A 23931-nucleotide genomic window follows, 5' to 3' on the forward strand; every position below is an offset into this window, starting at 1 on the left:
GAAGATACCATTCTGTTATAACCTGGATGAACTTTATCAGCAATCTGGACTATCATAGAACCTTAGCTGGATAGGAGAACATGGGGCACTTGTCACATGCATAAGTATTAGGCTTGGGAAAGCCTAGTATTAGGCTTTGGGAAATGACCTTCTTCCTGATTCACTGTCTTTTATTCCTTGGAGCACTTTTGGTATGTCCAGACTAGGAAATCCCCACAAGAGCTGAGTTTTTGGAGATGCTATAGTTCAGCCAACATAATCTGGCCCTTGTCAAAGTTGCTCTCATCCTTATATTTGCCAATCTTTCTGCTTCCAATATGTTAATTCCAGGAGAAAACGATCACTCCCATATAAATCCCAATAAATCCCATACTCTGCCACTGTAATGATATAATCAGTGTTATTCAGTAGTCCGTAGTCTGACCGTCTATGGCTGATCATGTAAAAATGACGTCTATGCGCTTGGTTAGTTAACCAATATAATGTCCATTAAATGTAAAGATTATAGGGAGGTACCCGAAAAATGCATTTGATGCACATTGCCTTATTTATAATATGTTTTATAATGACTAATGCAACATTTATAAAATGCTGTCATATGTGCAATGTGGTGTTGGCATTTTAATGTGCATTTCTTCTTATTATGCACGTGGAGGTCATAAGGAAGAAATGGGGTTATAATGTCCTCTTCAGCTGAACACTGTGTGGTATAAGTGGTAGGCTGGGCCCAAAACCCACAGGGGAATTACCTTGTCCTTGTCAGCCGTGACATTACTATTATTACTTCAGTTATCTACCTACCTTATTTAGTCCTCAGGAGCTTCTCGTTAATTTTTCTTTCCTCTAAGCACTGACAGATAATTGAGGGGCTGATAGAGGCTGGGGGACCAATGGCTCACTAAGCAGATATATTGTAAAGTTCTCTCTTCCCTCCACCCCAATCAGCACTTACAGAGAAGTTGCATCTCATGACAGAGGTGAAAAACCCTTCAGGGTCTCAGAGGAAAAGGTCAGCCATGTCCATTATTGAGTCCATTATTCAAGACACTGTGGTGCCTGGTCCTCCCTTGTTGTCGGCGCTTGAATTTATGTAACTTTTCTGTTTCGTTAGCCAATGATTTGGAACATAACACTTTAAAGAAATCTGAGGATCTTTTAGGCATTGTTACCAGTAAGCTTCTTGTGATTCTGATCTGAACCAATCATGGAATTTTCGTTGTGATTCTGTGAGGCTGGGAAAATATTTAAAGGGTTCCCATAATTTACAACTGATTTCAAGTTAATATAATTTTTTTGGTATGCATTTTACGATGTTTGAGCAACAGATGCTGCCCACCAGCTTCTCATGAAACTAATCTGAAATTACTTTCTAATGAACTTTTTTTCTCCGATCCATCAAGGACATCTGACCGATTATGGGAATAGCTAATTTATTCACAATTTCAAGGACGTTGGGGATTATGTCTTGGTAAATATAACCCACGTGGCCACTAGAATGCAGTCTGGCATGAGGGATGTCATTAAGACCGGAGATTTGTTCTGGCTTTTAAGAGCAGACGTCATCAGGACTGCATTAAATTTCCCACTAAGACCTGAAGTGATGTGTGATAGCAATCAAGTTCATGGTCGGATGAGGTATGTTATTGCTGTTCTGGGATTGCACTTCAGTGATATTGTAGATTGGCCATATTTGATTTCACTGCATGGGCCATGTGTGGCAGATCAACTATTTTCTGACTCTCTGATGTGTAACTTATTTCAGTTACGAGGTTTTCAAGGTCAGAATTGTATGAAGTTTCACAGCCATGACAACCTTTTGAAACCCCCCATGTATTGCTTGGACTTTATATGTGATAGTCATGAATAAAGGTGAAGAAATGGTCTATTCTTTACCTTGTCTTGAGTGTAACTGAAAATATTTATTGCTGTCATTAATGTGTCATATTTGTAACATTGATTATTTTTGCTCATGCAAACAAAATTCATGAGGGCTGCGAATTTTGTACCTTGCAGTGCAACACATAATTGATACCCTATAGTGCTTCTGTGTAGCATTGCCTTTTAATATCCTGTACTGAAGTTATTATTTCCATAGGTGGACATAAATGCTTACAGCTGACTGGATGGCCGTTCTCACTTCCCCCACAGTTTTATGCTCCCTGTGTAACTGACCCCTGACGCCTGGCCATATGTCACTACATCCAGCGGCACCGGTGGCCCTTGCAGCACTGGAACGGCTTTGAGTGTACTTTCAAATCAAATGGCATCTCCTGGCCTCAATTTCAGCTCACAAGTGCCCTCAATTTCAGGTTAGAGATCTGGTCTGTCCCCTGTCTCCGTGGCTCAATCCACTGAGCTGAAAGGAGGAGACAGCTGCTCACTTTGTCGCTCATGACCAGCAGGAACAAGGAGATTGGTTTTCAGATTGTAATCTTAAAGTTCAAATTAATTGTTGCTTCATGCAATATTTTGTTGCAGCTACCTTTAGCAGATTGCCATCACAAAACAAAGTTTGAAACATTGGCATATAAAAGTATAAAACATACAATGGTCAAGTGTGAGACATGGAAGGCGGATGCCTGGTTCGATAAATCGCATACCTAAAGATTGTTGAAGACCATGTGCATCCCTTCACATCCTCTGAAGGCAGTGACCTCTCTTGGTAGGATTATGCACCCTGCCACAGAGCAAAATTTGCACAGGATTGGTTTTAGGAACACCAAGATACCTCAAGACCCCTTCGCAGACCTTGAGTCTTTGGGTCAGAGTTGTTTCAGCAGCATAACAAAAACCTACACAGTTTTAGACAGGTGGTTTTAATGTTGTGTCTGATGACAGGCGCTTTGGAGACCTGATGTAATCCATGTGTCTCACACTTCCAGCCCGTCAGTGAATTTGTTCCGTAACAACCTGCCGGCTGCTCAGATGAGCAGCTCGGTACTATAAAAGTCCTGAGGCGATGTCAGGGGCAATACTTTACAGAGCAGCTCACAGATATTTTTACACGTTGACATCAAATGTTGTTATCCACTACCTCATGTCAACTTTAGGTTTGTTGTGCTTTTTTTGGGTTAAAAATCAGAGCACATTAAATTCATGTGTGTTATTCACACATGAAATTAATATATATTGATATATATTATATGTCTTGTTATATTTGAGTGCAGTTTGTCTTACAGCTACAATAATTTAATTCTAAGAAAAGTGAATAAAATAGAAATAGAATGTAAATCTAGAAAAATCTGGAAATCTAGCACAAATAAGTAAAGGAAGATAGACAACCTGTCATAAACATTGTTGTTATGACTGATGCATTTTCTAAAAAAAAAAGTGAATAATAATGCAAATTACCTACCAATTATGCAAGTAATGTACAAAACATAGCATCTGCATTAGGCATACAAGTCAAATAGAAAGTCTAATAGAAGAGTTTAGAAGTGTATCTGTGCAATTTTTAAATGATTTTGTGTTGAAACAATCATCTATCTGGCAACTCTGTTGACCTCAGGCCAATACAGTAACAACATTTTGTCTACACCCCAAATGCAAATCTATACCTCTTTTTAAGATACATTTTCACAAAAGAAAAGTCTTATTTTCAGGCCAAAACAGTACATAGTTTTGAATGTGACCATTAAATATGCTTGGAACTAAATTCAAGCTATTTCCAATTATGCATAACAGTTTTCCACTGTAGGGTACACTCAACCCCCCCCAGTGCACCCTATAACCTGGACCTATTGAAGCCTCGAGCTGTTTACTTCACTGTCCACTGCTTTTGGTCCATGGCAACTGCTAATTACACTGTAAATTAAATATTTGTTTATTTGTTTGCTGGTGATCAACAGGGAATTGCAGTGCCAGGGATATTAAAAAATTCAAGTGGCTTCATGATGGTTTATTCAACAGCAGCATCACACAACTTCCCTTCATATTTATTCAGGCGTTTATTTCTTTCTTTATTTCTGGTAGCAAATGAAGTGCACTTGGTCATTTTGTAGCATTCTTGCCATAACACACACTATTTTTTTTACACTTAAATCAGGACTGTACAGCTAGTTGTGTTAAATAAATCCTCTTTGATTTACATAGAAGTTGTTCTTTAAATAAGACATGAGGTATATCCTGTGCATGCTGAATGTAGGATTTTGGAAAGTTTCCTCATTCATGAGTCTGATGCAGCCTCTGCTGGAGGAAGCTGTAAAACTTTTGAATAATTCATCCGCTCAGCCATGTACACAATGGCACTTGAGTGTACTGCATGTGCAGCTTTTTTGGGAAGGTGAGTGTTAAATGCTCGGAGAGTCTGATTCAAGTGGTGCCTTGGACTGAGACAGCTGCTCAGCGTGAAGGTAAGCTTATGGGGGCGAATGCTGTCAGAATTTCACTTCACGCCGTGTTTACTTGGGATAAAGGTTTATAAGAGGAGGCCCTAATGGATTTTATCAGCAGTCATCCAAGAACAAAAAATAAATAAATAAATAAATAAACACAAATCGGAGCCATGTGTTCTTCACAGCCTGAGGAGTCTAACTATTTTCCTATGTGGTTAAAGGAGAACAATGATGTTCCAGATGAAACAAATAATGTCATCCTGGTTGTAAAATTGGTTGCAGGCGTCTCTCAGACTGCCATGAAACTAAGCCTTGTCTGTCTTTTGACATGGTTGCACTGCATCCAGGAATACATGCATCATGCATAATTATAATACTATAATCTCATTACCAAAAAATTTTGAAATTTCATTTCAAAACCATGCAACTTTCAGTGAGTTAAGAGTTCTGCACGTATAATTTCTAAGTGATGTTCAAAGGAGGCGCATAGCCCATCCTTGCCTGTAGGTGACAGTGTTGCCATTTGGCAAAAGGGGGTCTTGGTCAGCACCTATGTGCTGAGGAACAGCGTCACAAGAAATACCACCAATGATGCAGGCCGACATGCGTAGTCCTACTGAATGCGTCTTTCCTTCTGCATTTGACTCTATGGATGGCAGTCGTGAGCATCCTTCATATTACATTACTGCCAGATTTCGCTTTGTTATTCACCATGGCATTAATAATTGACAAAACTGATGCATTCAGAATGAGGATTCCTCAAGATGATGCTGAAGACATATCTCAGAAAGGCCTAGGGCTTAAGTAGACCTTTAAAGTGATAATGTGTCATTTTGGGCTAACAACATTGTCTGAAGAGCAAAGTACAGAAACACCACAGACAAAACCTGCAGTTGCCTGGACATGGGAGGATCCTCATCCATTCACTTTTTTCTGATTCTTCCATACACAGGGGGTTTTTCCTTTTATTATAGGAATATGGTGTTGCTCTGAAGCTATGAAATGTTGATTTGGAAATGCAGTTTATGGATGCAAAAACTTTTTTTTATTTTAAAGCTTCAGGTCCTCTCTTATTTTTCAAGATCATCCCATGAAAAAAGGGGAATAGTAATGCGCCTCTGGCTGTAGTCCTGCTTGGTTGATTGTAACAACAATTATTGTCAACCAAGGCTGAAAGGAAAACACAGAAATGCAATTTGTGCAGGATGTCAGTAAAAGTGTGTCAGCTCTGTGTAATCTTAATGTATATATTTCTTGCGAATCCCTGTGAATATTGTTTTCACTGATGAGATGGAGAGGGAAGAACATGAACCAGAATGGAGGTTGATACGGGAGTTGTTAAAAGGGAAACAGAATGAATGTAGATGCTGTTCAGTGGGGGGGATGGAGGGGTACTCCCCTTGGACCAGTTTTGGCTTCACTTTCTCCCTTTTAGAGGCATGGATCACAGAAAATCTGCAAAAACTGACTGAATAGGATTGGGTGTCTTCGAGCATAATGGTGCCCCATGCATTCAAGGCCACATCACTAGCTGTTGGGCCACTGTGTGGCCCCAGTTCCCAACCATAATCGCCATCGAACCCTGGCTCTGAGGGGACTCGGCCACTATAGGTCATCCTTTGACACAAAATGGTTTTGGACGTGTTTATTATGTCCTGCACCTCATTTTATATTTTGTTTCCGTTCCTTTAAATTCTCACCAGTCTGCATTAAACAATGAAAGCAATATCAGCTGAGTCAAGTCCAGCGGGAACCACCCCATAGAAGTATCCAACTCATGGTGATCCAGCAGCTGTTCGGTCAGGCCAACCCTGGTCAGAACAGAAGGGATCAGCACCAACTGGAGACAACCTGGCTTGCAAGCGCCGGACCCCTCATATCAACCTGTGATTAATCATCCCCCAATTCACTGATAAGCATCACTTTTTAAACAAACCGCTTAGTTTCCAGCGGTTGTAATGATTTTTATTGCAACAGTTTTCACTGTCAATTGGCAATTGTTTTGGCCCATAGATTTGGAATTTGTTAATTAAAATCTTTAGAAAGATTTATGATTTAGAAATGTTACATAACATGGCTTGGGGAGCTGTGTGAGAAATGAGCCTCATTTTCTGTTGCACATACTTGCCCAAACGATTGACTTGAATGTGGCAGACTTGAGGCAAATATGAAAAATGGAAAATATGAAACAATGCAAAATATACATACAGTTGGGCAGCACATTCATCTTTATACTTCCATTGCTGCTACTAGGTTGTAGAAGTAAATCCCTCCATCTGCTGTTTGTTCATTTTCTAAGAAACAGGTACTCTTGTTAGCGCTCTTGGGGAATTGGTGGAAAATAGCTTGACTGAACTGAGGCCTGAGCCTTACTGAAAATACCAGATTTCATATATCCATTACTTTCCAGTGAACAGTTGGATCTGTGCCTAAGACATGAGAGTTACAGCTTGGACCAAATATTTCTAAAATTGCCCAAACAGCATCTAAAGCATATGTCACTAAAGATAAGTGGCCATATGGTCATAAATCCATATATCGTACACTAGAGAAATATGAACTTTTATTAGCAATTATTAAAACACTCCTCTCTGTTAATGAGGGAAGTCTGACTAAATTCTCTTACATTCTCTGAAACCCAAAGGTCTTTCACACAGATTTCAATTCTGTCCTATCAAAATAAAAATAGTATCCTTACCTATTCTGTGAACTGTTCCATGTTTACCATTGTAAAGTTATACACATCCTCAGATGTAGTATCTTTATCTTGAAGTGAGAACGTGATTTTTTAATGATGGTTAAGGACATATTGACAGTTTCCAGTTTCTCTTCTTTAAGATACTGCATTTGATCTTGCACTAGAGTACAAGCCCCATGTTCAGAGTGCAGTGCTGCCAGTTTGAAAACAGTGCCAATTAAAATCTTTGTAATGTAAAAAAATATATCTTGAAAAAAAAAAATATATATATATATATACCTTGATCAGTAATATATAAATCCCACAAAGAGCAGTCATATAATGATAAAGAATACATGATTGGATATTTAAATGACAAACATGATCATTAGAACTTGTTTCAATTTACTTGCTTCCTCAAAGTAAGAGGGAAAATCCTGACACAGTAGCTTTCACCTTTTTCTCAAAGAATGGTCACAGACAGAACTTCAATTTCAGCCAATGTGGCCTTCAAATAGGTGAAATAGAAACTCTGTCCTTTCTTTGAAAAATATAAGCACTACCATTCCACCCTTTTTCATTTTTTTATGGTTTAGCACCACAGCCTACTTTTTGCAACACAACGTGTTAAACCTTATACTGTGGGGCAAAATATTATTTGGCAGTCACCAATTGTGCAAATTGCCGCCTTTAAAATATGTGAAATGTCTGTAATTGTCATCATAAGTATACTTCAACTGTGAGAGTGTTCTAAAAAATCCAGGAAATCGCACTGAATGATTGATAAAGAATTTATTTGTAAAATGGTGCAAAAAACAAGTGTTTACCACTTAAATTGTTGGGTACAAATTGTCTTGAGAACGGTGAGGAAACAGCCCAGAAATACATGGGGGAAATGTTCAATGACCTGAAGTAACACACTATGTTGTCATGGATTAAAATCCTGCAGCAAAAGTCCCCCTGCTTAAAACAGCACATGCCCAGGCCCATCTAAAGTTTGCCAGAGACCATCTGTATGATCCAGGGGAGGATTGGGAGAATGTTATGTGGTCAGATGAGGCAAAAATACAGTCATGGTCAAAAGTTTTGAGAATGACACAAGTACTGCTTGTCACAAAGTTTGCTGCTTCCATTTTTATTATGACACTTTGAATATACTCCAGGATGTTATGAAGTGTGATCAGATGAATTGCAAAATCCCTCTTTGCCTTGAAAATAAACTTAATCCCCTCCAAAAAAAAGGAAACTCCCTGGACCTTAATCCAATTGAGAACTTGTGGACAAACAAAAACCCACAAATTCTGACAAACTCCAACCCCTGATTATGAAGGAATTGGTTGCCACCAGTCAGGATTAGGCCCAGAAGTTCATTGGCAGCATGCCAGGGCAAATTGAAGAAGACTTGAAAAAAAATGGTCAAATATTGACTCAAATATGGCCAAAAATATTGGCCTTGACTGCAGAACTCTGTGAAGTAGTGGGGTGGAACCATTATGCTTTGGGGCTCCTTTTATGCAAAAGGGATCTGATACTTATTAAGGAAAAGATGAATGGGGCCAAGTATCGTGAGATTCTGGGCAAAAACCTTCCATCAGTGAGAGCATTGAAGATGAAACGTGACAATGATCCCAAACACACCTCCATCTTCAGACCTCAGTTCAATAGAGAATCTGTGCCCAGGGACAGTCCCAAAACATCACAGCTCTTAAGAAGATCTGCATGGAAGAATGGGCCAAAATACCTACAACAGTGTGTGAAAACCTGGTGAAAACCTTTGACCTCTGTCATTGCCAAACCAAGGTTACATTACAAAATATTGACTTTAACTTTTGCTATTGCCCAAATACTTATTGTCTGTACCATATACAAATAAATTCTTTTAAAATCATACAATGTAATTTCCTTTTTTTATATTCTGTCTCTCACAGTTGAAATGATTAGAATGACAGACCTCTCTTATCTTTTTACATAGGACAACTTGTACTTGGCAGCCAAATGCTTTTTTTGCTCCAATGTATAGAACACAAACCTTGTACGTGTTATATCCACATTACAAGCATATAAACATGTTTCAGTACTGACTATGTATGATGAGTCACTGTGACTTTGCTTAGCCTGGATTCTTGCCTTTCCTTACGACCTCACTACGTGGCTCCTGGCTGGAAATTGGTGAGTGACATGAGCAAAATGCATGAAGTAGTGTATGGCTGACAAACAGCGTACAACCACTGATGGCCTTAAGCCTGTAACCTTTAAAGTTGCACAGTGATATAAGTGAACTTAACATAGTGGCCAATGAGTATTTTTATGAAATACAGTAGCTGATTGTTTCAACTGTTTTGTGTAAAAAAGGGCATATCACGGTAGTGAGGATGATAAAAGCTGCTGACTGTTGATGACTAGATTTTGGCTTCTTAAAACATCCTAATTTGATAAATGTGACACTGTACCACGTACCCTTTCCGTTCTATGCCATTGATGGCTGGAGATTGTCTTTCATCATATCCATTTTATAAACCAGACTTCCTTTATAGATTACTCAAATGGAGATGAAAATGCGTCATAGATATTGAAAGACAGATTTCCGATTCCTCCATTAGAAAAAGTTCAGCTACACGGAGACGTGAAGAGGGCCTCATTGATTGCTGCTTGCGGCGGCTTTTGCGTCAGTAAGAGGAGGAGAAATGGAAAACACGCTCCAGCGGTAGGTCCACTGCATGCTTGTCCACAGCGACTAACATGATTTATATGCACCACCTTTAAATGTCTCAATACTGTTTTAGTCAGTACGCTATAATTAAGCGGTGAACTCTTGCACACTTGACCTGTGTGTATGCAGTAATGGCCATTTCTCAAACCCAGGCTGAACTGGCAGGTTGCCCCCTAGGGTTTATGAGCCATTTGCTCTCACACATATGCCGAGGAGCATGTGAGTGTACAGAATGAAGAAATGAAATTCACCCAGCCTTGCAAGAGACATTTTTTTTTTGCTTCTTCACGTGCCTGCGCTCTGTGAAATTTAATGATGTTAATGCAATTTTTTTAAGGACCATCTTTTTGTTTGTTTTACATTGCCTGTTTATTGCACAGGGAGCCTTAACATGTGTTGTTAAGCTTCCATTATTAATATAGATGATGATATTATCCGGAGCAATTTCAACTCACTAATTACATGCACGGCTCCCCTGGAGCAATAGGCTTTAAGAGTGGAGGCATGGGATGAAGTGGTTGCGGGATTTGTGGGTTTCACTCTTGTGACATTGGACATTTATTCTGCTGAAGGCTACAACCACCTATTTTATATGCAAAACAGCATCATTCACAAACTATGTTTGAAACCTTTACATTAAGCGTGAGACAAAAATGAGACTTAATCAAGCATACAGTTACAAACAAGGGTAAACTGGCACTTTCTAGTAAAGATGGTAGACCAGCAAGTTGTGTTTTCAAGCTGCTCATATTGATCTTATTGCCTATATTAGTGAACTTTTGAGCATTGCGTACACTGACCTTTCACACAGTTATGTGCACTTGGAGCAAATCCAATGCTATGAGCTCACAGCACACTTGCAGATGTCCTGTGAACTGGGGAAGGCCCGTGGCAAACAATGTACATTCAAAAGATAATGGTTGGTCAGATTGATACAAGTGGCATTTGTTGCCAGAAAACCATTTATGACGACAACCTGGCAATAAGACACACATCTAGATTCACACACCTTGACATTTCTTCTTTTGGGTCAGATTTCCTGTTTTTTAGGCTTGAGTCCTGTGTGTTGGGATGGTTGTTGTACGGGCTGAATTCTGGGTGACACCGGATGTTACGTTTTGTGAACCTGTGTTGTTTTCAATAAAGTAGTTTTTACGCAACTGTAACAGCGTTAACCGTCCATTCTATTAAGAGTACAGAATAGAATGAAACATGGTGGCAGCGGTGCTTTGTTTTTTGAAGAAGAGCAGAGAGATTTATTAGACACAGCGCGAAACTACGTCTGACAGTTATGGTCGAGAGAGCGGAGAGTTCAGGCGCAGCGCGGATGGAAAACTCGTTGGGACTGAGACCGCCAGCAAACCTTTGCTTGGACTCAAATAATCTGGCGAAATCATGGAAAACGTGGAAAGAAGAGTTTATGCTGTATAAAGATCTCACTTTGGCGGATGCCGGCGAAAACGTGAGACTGAAAGTTTTCAGCTATCTCATTGGGGAGACGGGAAGAGAGCTTTGCGAGACCCTAATCCCTTCCTCGTCACCGGATCGGACTGTAGACCGACTGATAAGGGCTTTGGAGGAACATTGCAGTCCCAAAGTGAACGAGACAGTGGAAAGGTACCGTTTTTTTGTCAGGAATCAGTTTTCAGAAGAGAACATTGACAAATATGTAACGGACTTAAGAATGCTCGCCAGTACGTGCAATTTCGGCCAGATCAAAGACTCTCTGATCCGCGATAGAATTGTTTGTGGGATAACCAGCTCTGTTTTGAGAGAGAGACTTCTAAGAGAGCAGGATTTGACGTTGGAAAAATGTGTGCAAATCTGCAGAGCAACAGAGTTGTCAAGAGAAAACAGCAGAACAATTGAAGGACGAGTGACAGAGGAGGTGCTTGCAGTAAAGCATGCGGTGCGAAAAGATGACGGTAAGAGCACAGTAAACTGCAAGTTTTGTGGTAAAGTACATGAAAGAAGTAAAAAGAAATGTCCTGCATATGAAAAAAAGTGCAAAAAATGTGGAAAGGACAATCATTTTGCTGCGTTGTGCAAAACTAAAATGCAGAAAGAAAGGACAGTGCATACCATCACAGAGTCAGATGAGGAAAGTTACGAAGACATCTTGTGTGTAACCGTAGAAACAGTGAACACCGTGACGGAGGATAAACGAAGACCGCCCTCGAAACTTTTTGCTGCCATGCTCCTGGGAAAAGAACAGGTGAAGTTCCAGTTAGATTGTGGAGCTAGCTGTAATATAATTCCTGTCAACCTGCTAAACCCATCCACACAAATTGAAAAGACGGAGAAAGTGCTGGTGATGTACAATAGAAGCACTCTACAGCCTCTGGGAAAATGTAAAGTCAAATTGCGAAACCCTAGAAACAAGAAATTGTACAGAGTAGAATTCATGGTTGTTGATGAGGGATCTGCAGTGCCACTATTGGGCAGCAGGGCAGTACAGGCCATGAACCTGGTGAAAGTTCAGTATGAAAACATCATGGCTGTGGATAGTATTGTCACAGAGGAGACTGTGAAAGTAGAAATGTGGAGCATGGATAATATCAAGAAAACCTATGCTGATGTGTTCCAGGGAGATGGATGTTTGGAAGGTGTGTATAGGATGGAAGTAGACTCACATATAACCCCAGTGAAACTCCCAAAGAGAAGAGTTCCAGTCGCAATGATGGCACCACTAAAAGCAGAGCTGAGTGATCTTCATCAAAGAGGGATCATCACACCAGTAGACTGTAGCACAGAATGGATCAGCAGTCTTGTAATTGTCAGGAAGCCATCAGGGAATCTCAGAATATGCATAGACCCAAGGCCACTCAACAGGGCTTTGAAAAGATGTCATTTTCCATTGCCGACAATAGATGACATTCTGCCTGATCTATCGAGAGCAAAAGTATTCACGGTGTGTGACGTAAAAAATGGATTTTGGCATGTGACTCTGGATGAGGAGTCAAGCTACTTGACCACATTTGCCACACCATATGGCAGATATAGATGGCTGAGGATGCCAATGGGCATCAGTCCCGCACCAGAGGTGTTTCAGAGAAAACTCAGTCAAGCTTTGGAAGGGTTACAAGGCATCTATGTCATTGCCGATGACATCCTGATCACAGGAGAGGGGGAAACCTGGGAAAAAGCAAACCAGGACCATGACGATAAACTAAGAGCATTGTTGAATAGATGTAGAGAAAAGAGCATCAAACTGAACGTAGAAAAGTTTCAACTGAGAAGAAGTGAGGTTCCCTACATCGGGCATTTACTTACTGCAGACGGGCTCAGAGTTGACCCTGAAAAGGTACGAGCAGTCAGGGACATGCCACGTCCAGTAGATGTCAAAGGTGTCCAAAGATTTCTGGGCATGATAAACTATCTCTCAAAGTTTTGTGATCACCTATCAGATGGCTGTGAGATTTTGAGGCAGCTAACTCATAAAGACAGTATGTGGGAATGGTCAGATGTGCAGGAGCAAGCATTCACAAAGCTCAAAGACGCCATCACCAAAGCTCCAATCCTCAAATATTATAATCCAGAAGAAACACTGACACTCCAGTGTGACGCATCAGAGACTGGGTTAGGAGCTGCTTTACTGCAGATGGGGGTGCCGATTGCTTATGGAAGCAGGGCATTGACTCCAACAGAAAGGGGTTATGCCCAAATAGAAAAAGAATGCTTAGCCATTGTCTACGGGATGGAAAAGTTCCATCAGTATACGTACGGTCGGAAAGTCACTGTTCATTCTGACCATAAGCCACTGGAAAATATAATAAGGAAACCCCTGCTGAATACCCCAAAACGGCTGCAAAGAATGTTACTTAGACTGCAGAGATATGACATCGAGGTCACATACATCCCGGGGAAGGACATGTTGCTTGCTGACACACTGAGCCGCTCATACTTACCTGAACATGCATCTGGGGACTCAGTAGAAATGGAGATTGAGAGCATAAACATGGTCCATCATATACATATAGCAGAAGAAAGATTCAAAGCCATCAGAGAGGAAACAAGTAGAGACAGGAAACTGCAGTCACTCATCAAAGTAATTCAAGATGGTTGGCCAATGAGCAAGAAAGACTTACCGAGGGACATTGCACATTACCACTCCTTCCAGGAAGAACTGAGTACCCAAAGTGGAGTTGTCTTCAGAGGAGAAAGAGTAGTAATCCCTGACAATCTCAGAGGTGACATTGTTCAGCGCATTCACTCCTCACATTTGGGGATAGAGGGATGTCTAAGAAGGGCTAGAGAATGTGTTTATTGGCTGGGCATGAATGATCAGATAAAGACTTTTGTAGAAAAGTGTGACATCTGCAGGTCTATGGATGTAAAACAACCAAAGGAGACTCTGTGGTCGCATGAATTACCTAGCAACCCATGGTCTAAGGTAGGAACTGACATATTCACTTTGGACAATAGAAGCTACCTAATCACTGTCGACTACCTCTCTAATTTTTGGGAGCTGGACTATTTACCTGACACAAAATCAACCACTGTCATACAGAAACTGAAAGCTCATTTTGCGAGACATGGCATCCCTGATGTTGTTGTTTCAGATAACGGCCCACAATATGCATCAGAAGATTTCAAAAAGTTTAGTAGACAGTGGGAATTCAAACACAAAACATCATCACCTGGATACCCACAGAGCAACGGGATGGCGGAATCAGCAGTGAAGACTGCAAAAAGACTACTGAAAAAGGCAAAAGCTGATGGAAAGGACCCTTACCTCAGCATGCTGGATCAGAGAAACACACCATCACAAGGGATCAAAGCAAGCCCAGCACAGAGATTGTTCAGCAGGAGAACAAGAACTCTGATGCCCATGCACGACAACCTGTTACATCCGAAGGTAGTACACACGCAACAGGGACAGATTGAAAACAGAAAACAGCAAGCTGCATACTACAACAGACATGCAAAGGATCTAGGCGCTCTGCAACAGGGAGACAGAGTCCGTATCCAGCCAGGGGAGCATACCAAAGCTTGGACAAAAGCAACAGTTGTAAAACCCGTGGACCACAGATCTTATGATGTCCAGCTTGACTCAGGAAACATTCTGAGGAGGAACCGGCGACACCTCAGAAAAGACAGAGTCACAACTGCAGAAAACACAAAGCCGGGAACGGGAAATAGTGACCCAACGATGGGAGCAAACCCAGTCAAGTATGCTCCTGTCGTGGCTGTCACAAAGTCTGGAAGAAAAGTGGTTAGACCCCACTACCTTAAAGACTATATTCAGTAATCAGTCCTCTTGGGGGAATATGGGTTCACCTAAATCTCAGTTCTAATGGGAAATAGAAGAAGAAGGAAAGGGGGCTTTATTTTGGGTAGTTTATTAAAAGCTAGAACAGTTACAGAATTGTTGAACTAGCTAACAATGCCAAGACAATACGAACTTGGGGAATGTTTAGTTGATACACAGTGAATTTGAATGCATATATGTTGTTCTGCACTACATTTTCAGTTGATCAAATTGTTGTTGATGTGTTCAGTTAATTTGAAAAAAAAAAAAAAAAGAGAGAGGATGTTGGGATGGTTGTTGTACGGGCTGAATTCTGGGTGACACCGGATGTTACGTTTTGTGAACCTGTGTTGTTTTCAATAAAGTAGTTTTTACGCAACTGTAACAGCGTTAACCGTCCATTCTATTAAGAGTACAGAATAGAATGAAACACTGTGTGCCCATTTCCTTTTTTGGTCATTGGTTGCTCCTTGAAAATACTGATGACCAACTCAGCAAGGGATGTACCTATGTTAATTAATATTGTATGTAAGTTTTATGCTGGTTCAAGCTCTGTGTAATGCCATGTGTTCTGCATGACTGCTTAATTGGCATTAAAGAAACTTGCTGCCATTTTTTGACTCCAGTTGTTATAAGCTTCTAATTTAAACATAAATTTTCATGAATTCTCCACAACAATCTTACCAGCTAAGGCCAGCTAAAACCAGCTTTTTTTTCAGATGGGAAGAAAATGTGGTTGCATGTTTCAATGTACAGCATATGCACATCTGAAAGGATGGCTTATTATTGATTAAACCTGCTAGACCAGGCTGAAGTGGTGGAACAGTTTGATCAGCTTAATGTATGTTTTCACACTGAGCATACCAGCTAAAACCAGCTTTTATATACAAATTTGATCATATCACGTTTGATGTGATCCACAGAAAATGTGGTTGGTCATACAGAGACTAGATTGTAAAAAGACCGTGTGGTGGGTGAGAGAACAGAGTGTAGAAAAACTCTTTCTCCCTCCACACAAAAGCACTGTATTCAACCACTCCAATTTGATGTTACCTGGCAGAAAGAGGCATGGCACAATAGAGGTTAAAAATGAACAGTTTCTAATTTATTAACACCGGTAAATAATTATTGTAGTTACATGTGGAAATTGAATGTAAAAAGGTACCATGGTTACAGAGAAAACAAAAATGAGAAGAAAGAGTAAAGGGGGAGAGAGAGAGAGAGAGAAAGAGGCAGAGCCATGAGAAATAATGAGATGATAGAGCAGGCTCGAAAACCAGAAGATCCGGTTTCGATGGAAAGACAGCTGGGAAAGAAAAGAAAAGAAAAAAAAAGTCCCTTCCCCACATGTGAGCAGACCTTTATACCTACAGGAAGTTGTCACAGACAAATCAGAACCTGTTGTTTCTGATGTCACGCCCCCAGTGCCTCCCATCTGGGGAAGACAAAGAGAGTGGGCGGTCCTGACGGCCGACACTTCACATGTTCGGCTCGGGGGCCTCCCGTCTGTGCAAGACAAAGAGGGTAGGCGGTCCCGACGGCCAACACCTCACACGTTTGGCTCGGCAAAAGGCCATCCAACAAAAAGGCATGTGAAACAGAGGCGTTGAATCTTCATGCACAACAATTGGCACAGGAATGTCACATTTCTTCTTGTAGACAATCGCTATGCAAAACAAAAGCATGGTCCTGCGATGCCCAATCTTACAAGATGAAACCCACTCTGCAGGAAAATAAGTAAATTCAAGTAAATAAGTAAATACAATCTCACACCAATGGCTAAATTAGAGTTGCCAATTTAGAATGCATCCTTTTGGACATTCAGAGGGACGAATACTAGAGAACCTGGAGGTGTGAGGTTCATTGGTGTTGCATGCCTCTAATACATACAACAAAAAAAAAGAAATATACAACATGTTGTCTTTATATATGTTAAATATCCAGCCTTCATCATTAATAGTTTGTAATTCACCTTTTTTCTACAACCAAGCCTATCTGCATTCAGGATAAGTACAATTTCATTACAGCATTTCATGACCTTCATTTCAGAAAGAACTAAATAAATGTGACAATGAAATAAGATATTTACTTTGATGAGGCAAGAAGCGGTGGTCGCTTACGAAAGCTGGATTTATTAAAATGCAGTACATCACTTCAGCTTGAGTCATGAGCATCCTGCTTTTCTTTACGCATCTCAGCACATGCTGGATCATAGAGGAGAAAATGCTGTCTAGCACTTGAAGTGGAGCCTCTATATGATTTGAAGGCGAGACTTCACATCACTTGCTACTTGGTTATATCTTATTTGACTGGCCGCTTGACTGCAATGCAGCAGGCAAAAAATAATCAACCTTAGATTATGATAAGAATGACTGAGTCTATGTGTTTCATTTCTTTGCTCTTCTACATTTATTTATTCATAAAATCCATTATTGTTAATTTACATACATGTTTACAAGAAACATATAAAATGAAATGTGACAAAGAGAGAAGAATAAAAGCACTTCCCCTCTGCCACATAGAGCCATGGTCAAAGGATATAAAGCAGTTTAAGCTCCCGGAAATATTCCTCACCGCTGTAATCTTCTTTCGGGTCTCATACACGGGTGGCAACTCCCAGATACCGACAGGCCCATCAGCCGGAATGCCTATCAAATAAATTCATTGTGACTTTGGTGTGTCCGCAGGGGAATGAGAACAACAGCCTGATCAGTGGATCATTGTAGATTAAATATTGAGCCTGAAAAAAATGGCTTTGAAAAATCTCGCTCGGAGGTTTGTTGAAAGGCTGAAAAAATTTAATTTGAAGAGGGCAGTACAGCGAGTGTTCTAAGTGTGAAATTGGCCACCATACTGTCAAATGAAATTATGGGTAATATGGCACCCGTGACTGGGTTTGGGATTTTGTATTAGAAGGAACCTTTGCGGATGAGGAATTCTTCTGTGCTGCATGAAATATAAATGTACTTTTAACAGAATGAATGAATGCAATGTGAGTATGTTACATGAAAAAGGCATTCACATTAGCTGTTTACATTATGACAAATGTTGTAATTAATAATTACATTGTGCTATATGACTATGCATAATGTACCAACATAACATTTTCACATTAAAGTTGCATTACTTTTAATACTTGTCTTATATATGATGTTTAACATCTTATGCCCTTGGTACGCCCTTTATTCTTTTTTTAATATTAAATAGTTAATGATTAATGAGTCTGCATAATAACAGTAACATGTCACTCTTTCACTGAAAAGCACAAAACAATAACTTAGGTTATTTGTAATGCTCAAACTCCAACTTTGGTTAGATAACCACCATAATTATGTTTGTCGCGACCCACGGGCCAGATCCGGCCCGACATACAATTCCCGCAAGATCATTTAATATAGATCTATTATTATTGCCCGGCAATATGAAGCACTGATAATACTCAAACTACAGATCCCATAATGTAGTGCTTCAGTTGCCTTCCCGAACGCGATCCGTTCTGTAAGTAAAAGTTGCATTTTACACTATAATGTGCAAAGTCTATGTGTTGCTGAATGTGTTATTGAAGCAGATTTTCTGAGCGTGTGTACGATAGTTTTTTTAAAAATAAATTTTAACTGCTGTTACCATACTTCAACATTTAGGATCTGGCAACACAGGTCACAAATCATACACCAACCCTGAAACAAAAACAGACAAACAGTGAAGATATCAATATACCATGACGTCTGACACCAAAGCAGAGCAGAAATTTGTTTGACTGCACAAAGTATTCCTGACTTCAAGTCTTTTTGCATGACTTAATTTCACTGTACAGCTGCTTTGCAGTCAGCACTGCTGAAAGCCAGTGAATCACCTGCTTACTGAGTGGAAAAAATCAGTGACCTGTCCTGCTGTTCGTGAATGGGGCAATTTGGGACCAACGACAGTTCCTCAATAGTATCCAAGGACAAAAGGTGTCTGCTCCCAACTGAATGAGTTACATGGCTAATTACACAATTGTTTTCCTGGGACTTTGAGCTCAGGCTGCATTGTTGGCCAAGATAAGAAAGGACAGTAAGGTGAAATTGGTTATTAAAAGTTTTAACAACCACCTTTTTCATTGTTTTGCAAGTGACAATGCAGCTAAATATCTGTTTTTATTTATAAATATTTATAAATATATGTTTATATTATTTTTTAAAAATTTGCACAGCCTTCTGGGTGATCAGGGAACATGCACATTGTGCCTGTATAAATGTGTATGTGACAAATAAAGAATCTTGAAAAAAATTCACTTAGTGTTCCACTTAGTGCTTCAAGCTAGTCTCTTAACCTATGATCATAAAACCCTTTTATTTATTTTTTTCCATTTCAAAATTTAATTTAATTTCATTAGTTGCCCTTTTTGTGTCAGAAAATATAAGATGCTTAATCTAATGTTTTTTGTCCTCTGTTTGAAGCTCACATTGCCTCTGGCCTGGTTTCACTTTCTGAGCACAGTATTATGTCTTAGTTCAGTGGTGTTCACTATAACCTGACAAATTCGGCACAGTGTCTAATACTATCGGATCTCCGCTGCACCTCTGTGGACATGTCTGTTCTGAAACTGCATCACAACATTGCTGTAAGTGCTTCGTAATGCCAAAAAGTGATCATGACCTTGTTTGTCGGGTCCCAGATCAGGATGGGTGAATTGCATTACGGCAAGGGCGTCTCTGCACGGTACTCAGTCTCAGGCAATGAATGTCTCACACTGTTCACATGGCTATATGTCTGGGAAACATTTATGAAGTTATAAAGCATTTTCTTCGGTCTGTAATTGTATAAATAAAAACAATATAAAAATATAATTTATCTTGATCTCCAAATGCACATGCATAAGTCCAATTTCACATTCATGTTTTCATTATATTTACATTTACATTTAAGGCATTTGGCAGACGTCCTTATCCAGAGCGACTTACAACGTGCTTCCATGTTACTATCAATGAAGTGATCAATTCTGGTTCACTAGGACCCCCAACAATGAATACAATCTTTTTATTCACTATGCTGTAGTTTCTATACGTAAGTCAGACAATAAGAAGGTTAAAAGTTAATCTAAATATACTCTAAAGAGGAATGTTTCCATATATCAGGGGCTAACGTAAGTGCTTGAGTTCAAGAATTGTTAATTCACCTGTGTTATCTTAAACAGTTTTTAAGTTTTCCTGTAATTTTTTTACTGTCATTTTTATTTTTATTCTTAAATTCCATTTAATTTTTTTCTAAATTCATTTTTTTCCCATTTAAATACTTCAGAATTCCATGTTTTCCATTTAAATGTATTTTTTCACCTAAAAACTGTGTGATTATAGAGTGGATGGGGAAAAGAGAACGTGCAATAGGACAAACCACAGATTCACACTGACAGCATTGTCGGAATCCGATTTGGACTGCAAATGCATACTCCAAAAGCATCATGGTGCGACCTAAACTTAACCCCACTCCTACATCTAACCATAACCGGTTACAAGTCTAAATTGGGTAGTCACAAGCCCCTTGTTTTGGGGGCAGTGGTGACCCAGTGGTTAAGGAAGTGGCGATGTAATTGGAAGGTTTTCAAATCCCGATCCACCAAGGTGCCACTGAGGTGCCACTGAGCAAAGCACCATCCCCACACACTGCTCCCCGGGCACCTGTCATGACTGCCCAGTGCTCACCAAGGGTAATGGTTAAAAGCAGAGGACACATTTCATTGTGTGCACCATCTGCTGTGCTGTGTATCACTATGACAATCACTTCACTTTCACTCTTCGCCATAGCTGACCACACGTTTACATTGTGTTGGTGTATGCAAAAAAATTCAAAATCCTTTTACATTGTTACCAATTTAAAAAAGCCCTGTTCCTCAATGACATTTGGTATATTCATAGCTCTGCCCATTCCCCAGAACCCATGAATAATCCCCACAGTTCTTTCCCATTAAAAAAACTGCACACTAGATAAGGCAAGAAAAATAAAATCAATAAAATAATTACCATCAAATGGCTGATCAGGGTGTTTATACTGGTAACAGGCCCAAGCTCTTCAGAAGAACACACATGACTCTCCAAACCATACTTTTACTGCAATGGGACTTTTCTATCACTGTAGTGCTTGCAGGTTTCTGAGTTTTTTTCTGGATTTTACATAGATTTTGGATATAAATGGCCCATAAGGACATTCCTACATTTCATGTATCTATCTATTAAAACAAATGTAAGAATTATTAAGAATTATTTAGTACACTAGTAGAATTATCTACAGATTACAGAGTCAAAGTATGACATATTTGACATTATTTTACATTTCAAAATAAAATTTCAAGCCTTTTATGAAGTGATATAGAAACAAGATGCTGGCATATCTGAAATGTCAAAGAAATCCAAATATGTGTCCACTGGCAGCACCAATAAATGTATTCATGACTTTATACCAGATAGAGTATAAAACTGCAGTTTACTCATCTGGACTGAAATATTGCAAAATTTGCAAGATACTTCCAAAATGAGAGTGCATAATACTTATGATGAATGTATTATTACTATTCTCAAATAAGTTTTTGAACAATACAAAGTGAAAATATAGTGGAACTGGCAGAGATCAGTATATCTGATGACCAGCCAACAGGGAGGCCAAAGGTAGCCCAGACATAGAGGGATTTATTGTGGGAATTCATGCCCTGCATACTCAGTGTATGTCAGAAAAACATCCAAGGGGGTTGTGTTTTGAGTACAAAAACTGATACCTCCCATCGTATCAGAAGTCTAGAGGACTCTTACATTATTTTATCAGCCCCTGAAGGGAGAAGGAAAGAACGGAAGGTGAGGGAATAGTCTGAATGAAAATTCACAAGAAGAGTCTCTACTTGCTCTTGGTCTTTCATGCCCTGTTGTTTGATTTCGAGTTGTCATACTGTCATCTAGTAGGTTCAGCCAGTGAAATTGGGCCCCCATCCATTCACCTATGACTTGTCTTGTCATCACAGATTACTTGATTGTCTTATCTTTCTTTTGCTCAACAAGATGAAGGTATAGATGTTTTTGGCATCCTGTCTTTATTTCAACTTTAATCTAGACGGCTCGCACAGGACCAAGGGGAAGACCAACCGGAAGCAGAAGGAACCGGGGTCAACTCTTTCGTTTTTACACATTCCTTCCTTACATTCTGGACCTTGTCTCACATTGACCCTTGCCTGTTTTTTGACTGTGATTTTTTCCGATAGCCCATGACACAACAGATGCCGCTGTGTGACCCTTGCCTCTGAACAATGATTAAGCCTGCTGTCTTTGTGTACTCTCAAGCCATGGTAAAGACAAGCCGTTTCCCTCCACCACCATGTCCCAGCCACCACTACTGAGTCTTTGCATGAAGTTGTCATTTTTATTTTTCACTCTTACTCAGTTTAGTCTAGTCAAGTTTTAGTCGTCTAAATGTCTGAGCATTTTATTCTTATTTTAGTCAGAATTGTTCATCACTATTTTAGTCAACAAAAAATGTTCTGGCTTTAGTGCCTGGGATTTAATGTCTTCTCTACACACACACACACACACACACACACACACAGTTTCTTATTCTTTCTCAAAGGAAAGACTATAAAATTTTATTAAGAACCTTTGCTAGAAAAATGACAGATAGTGTGCCACTGGTGCATTATCACTTCTCCTTCCATAAAGGTCATAAAGGATGCTTAAGGAGACAGAAAGATCCTTTCCATAGCATTAACAGAATTCATCCATCTTTTATCATGGCTGCTACCTAGATACTTCTGGGATGTATCCTTTAGTTAACATTCTTCCTATGCAAGAAAAATAATTCCATGGCAGCCATGGACCAACTTGACTTGGACGTTCTGTTACCTTAAGCACCCTAGATTCAAAGTGTGATGATAGATATTGCATTTACCGCCACTTAATCACTGTCACACCTACTATTGACCAGCAGTTTGTCCCAAAAACATCTAATTCAAAATTGGTCAGTTCTGCAACACTGACCACATGATCCTTTTTCCTCTCCTCCTCCACCAACAACACAAGGGCAGTGTTTGCTACAGACAGAGAGCTGGGCCACATCGCGTACTAAAGTGAACATGTATATGGATTATTAGCTCTTTAATAATAATAAAACAAGGAGTCATAGAATCTGACTTTGCAAAATGCAAAATTGTGTGGTCCAGTCCGCAGTTCTCCATCTAACTTTGTTTTGGATTTATGCTCAGAATAAACTTTTAGTTTTGGTTTAGTTATTAAGCCCATGTGCTATAACGGGCATAGAGAGATGTAAACCTTGCTTTAATCACAATATAAAAAAACTCCTACAATTATTATTTTAATTTAAATATTTTTATTGCATTACAATTGGAAACTATGTCATTAAAAAATGTATGTAAATACCTTTAAACCTGATTACTTTTTCAGTTTGCATATGGGTATGGTAGCAATAAAATTGGATCAAAGGAAAAATACAGAGAAAAACACATTGCATATGATGAACCCTCTACATCCTAAAAATGCACTTTCTACCTTGTGATGTGCTTGTACTTTCACCCCCCTCCCCTCAGAAAGACGAAAAATTAGGACCCTCAATTTAATCAATTTCTTTAATCAGCCGCTGAAGTGGTGAAGTGCTGTGACTACCAGCACTGACTGCAGCCCACAGACACTCCATCAATTCAAGACAAGGGAATGTTCAGCGAGCCCTCCATATTTTTATTAGAAGATGGTTGGTGTGGTACTTTCAAATGTCACTAAGTGGCTCTTTTAGCAGTGCAGCCAGACTTGGATATTTCAATTAGTTGTAAGGCACAGAGTGTGCTCTATTGGGAAAAGTCTCCCTGTCAGCATTAATCACTGCTTTTCTTGTGAACTCAAACTTTTTTTAGTTCTCTGCATGTACTTTATGTGATTCTGCTGCTGAAACAGGATGTGTTGATGTGATGTGGCTGCTTCCTGACGTGGCT

General features: G+C 39.6%; 1 protein-coding gene across 3 annotated transcripts; it reads left to right on the top strand.

Moving 5' to 3' along the window:
- The first annotated feature begins 10822 nt into the window (after positions 1 to 10822).
- On the top strand, positions 10823 to 15357 carry LOC114792478 (uncharacterized protein K02A2.6-like). Of its 3 annotated transcripts, XM_028983662.1 has the most exons (3): positions 10823 to 11338; positions 11552 to 11646; positions 11857 to 15357. In XM_028983662.1, the coding sequence occupies exons 1-3, from the start codon at positions 11013 to 11015 to the stop codon at positions 14970 to 14972; spliced, it is 3537 nt and encodes a 1178-aa protein (XP_028839495.1). In that variant the 5' UTR covers positions 10823 to 11012; the 3' UTR covers positions 14973 to 15357. The 3 variants fall into 3 exon arrangements, with proteins under 3 accessions (XP_028839495.1, XP_028839493.1, XP_028839494.1); XM_028983660.1 differs by having other exon boundaries at positions 10823 to 11646; XM_028983661.1 differs by having other exon boundaries at positions 11552 to 15357.
- Positions 15358 to 23931: the final 8574 nt, after the last annotated feature.

Source organism: Denticeps clupeoides, chromosome 6, assembly GCF_900700375.1.
Source record: "Denticeps clupeoides chromosome 6, fDenClu1.1, whole genome shotgun sequence".
NCBI lineage: Eukaryota > Metazoa > Chordata > Actinopteri > Clupeiformes > Denticipitidae > Denticeps > Denticeps clupeoides.

Bases quoted from the DNA above. Each gene is read 5' to 3' on its own strand.
- LOC114792478 (XM_028983660.1), top strand. From the start codon at position 11,013: ATGGTCGAGAGAGCGGAGAGTTCAGGCGCAGCGCGGATGGAAAACTCG. The intron at 11,647-11,856 runs GTAAGAGCACAG...GTGTAACCGTAG, and splicing joins TGCGGTGCGAAAAGATGACG to AAACAGTGAACACCGTGACG.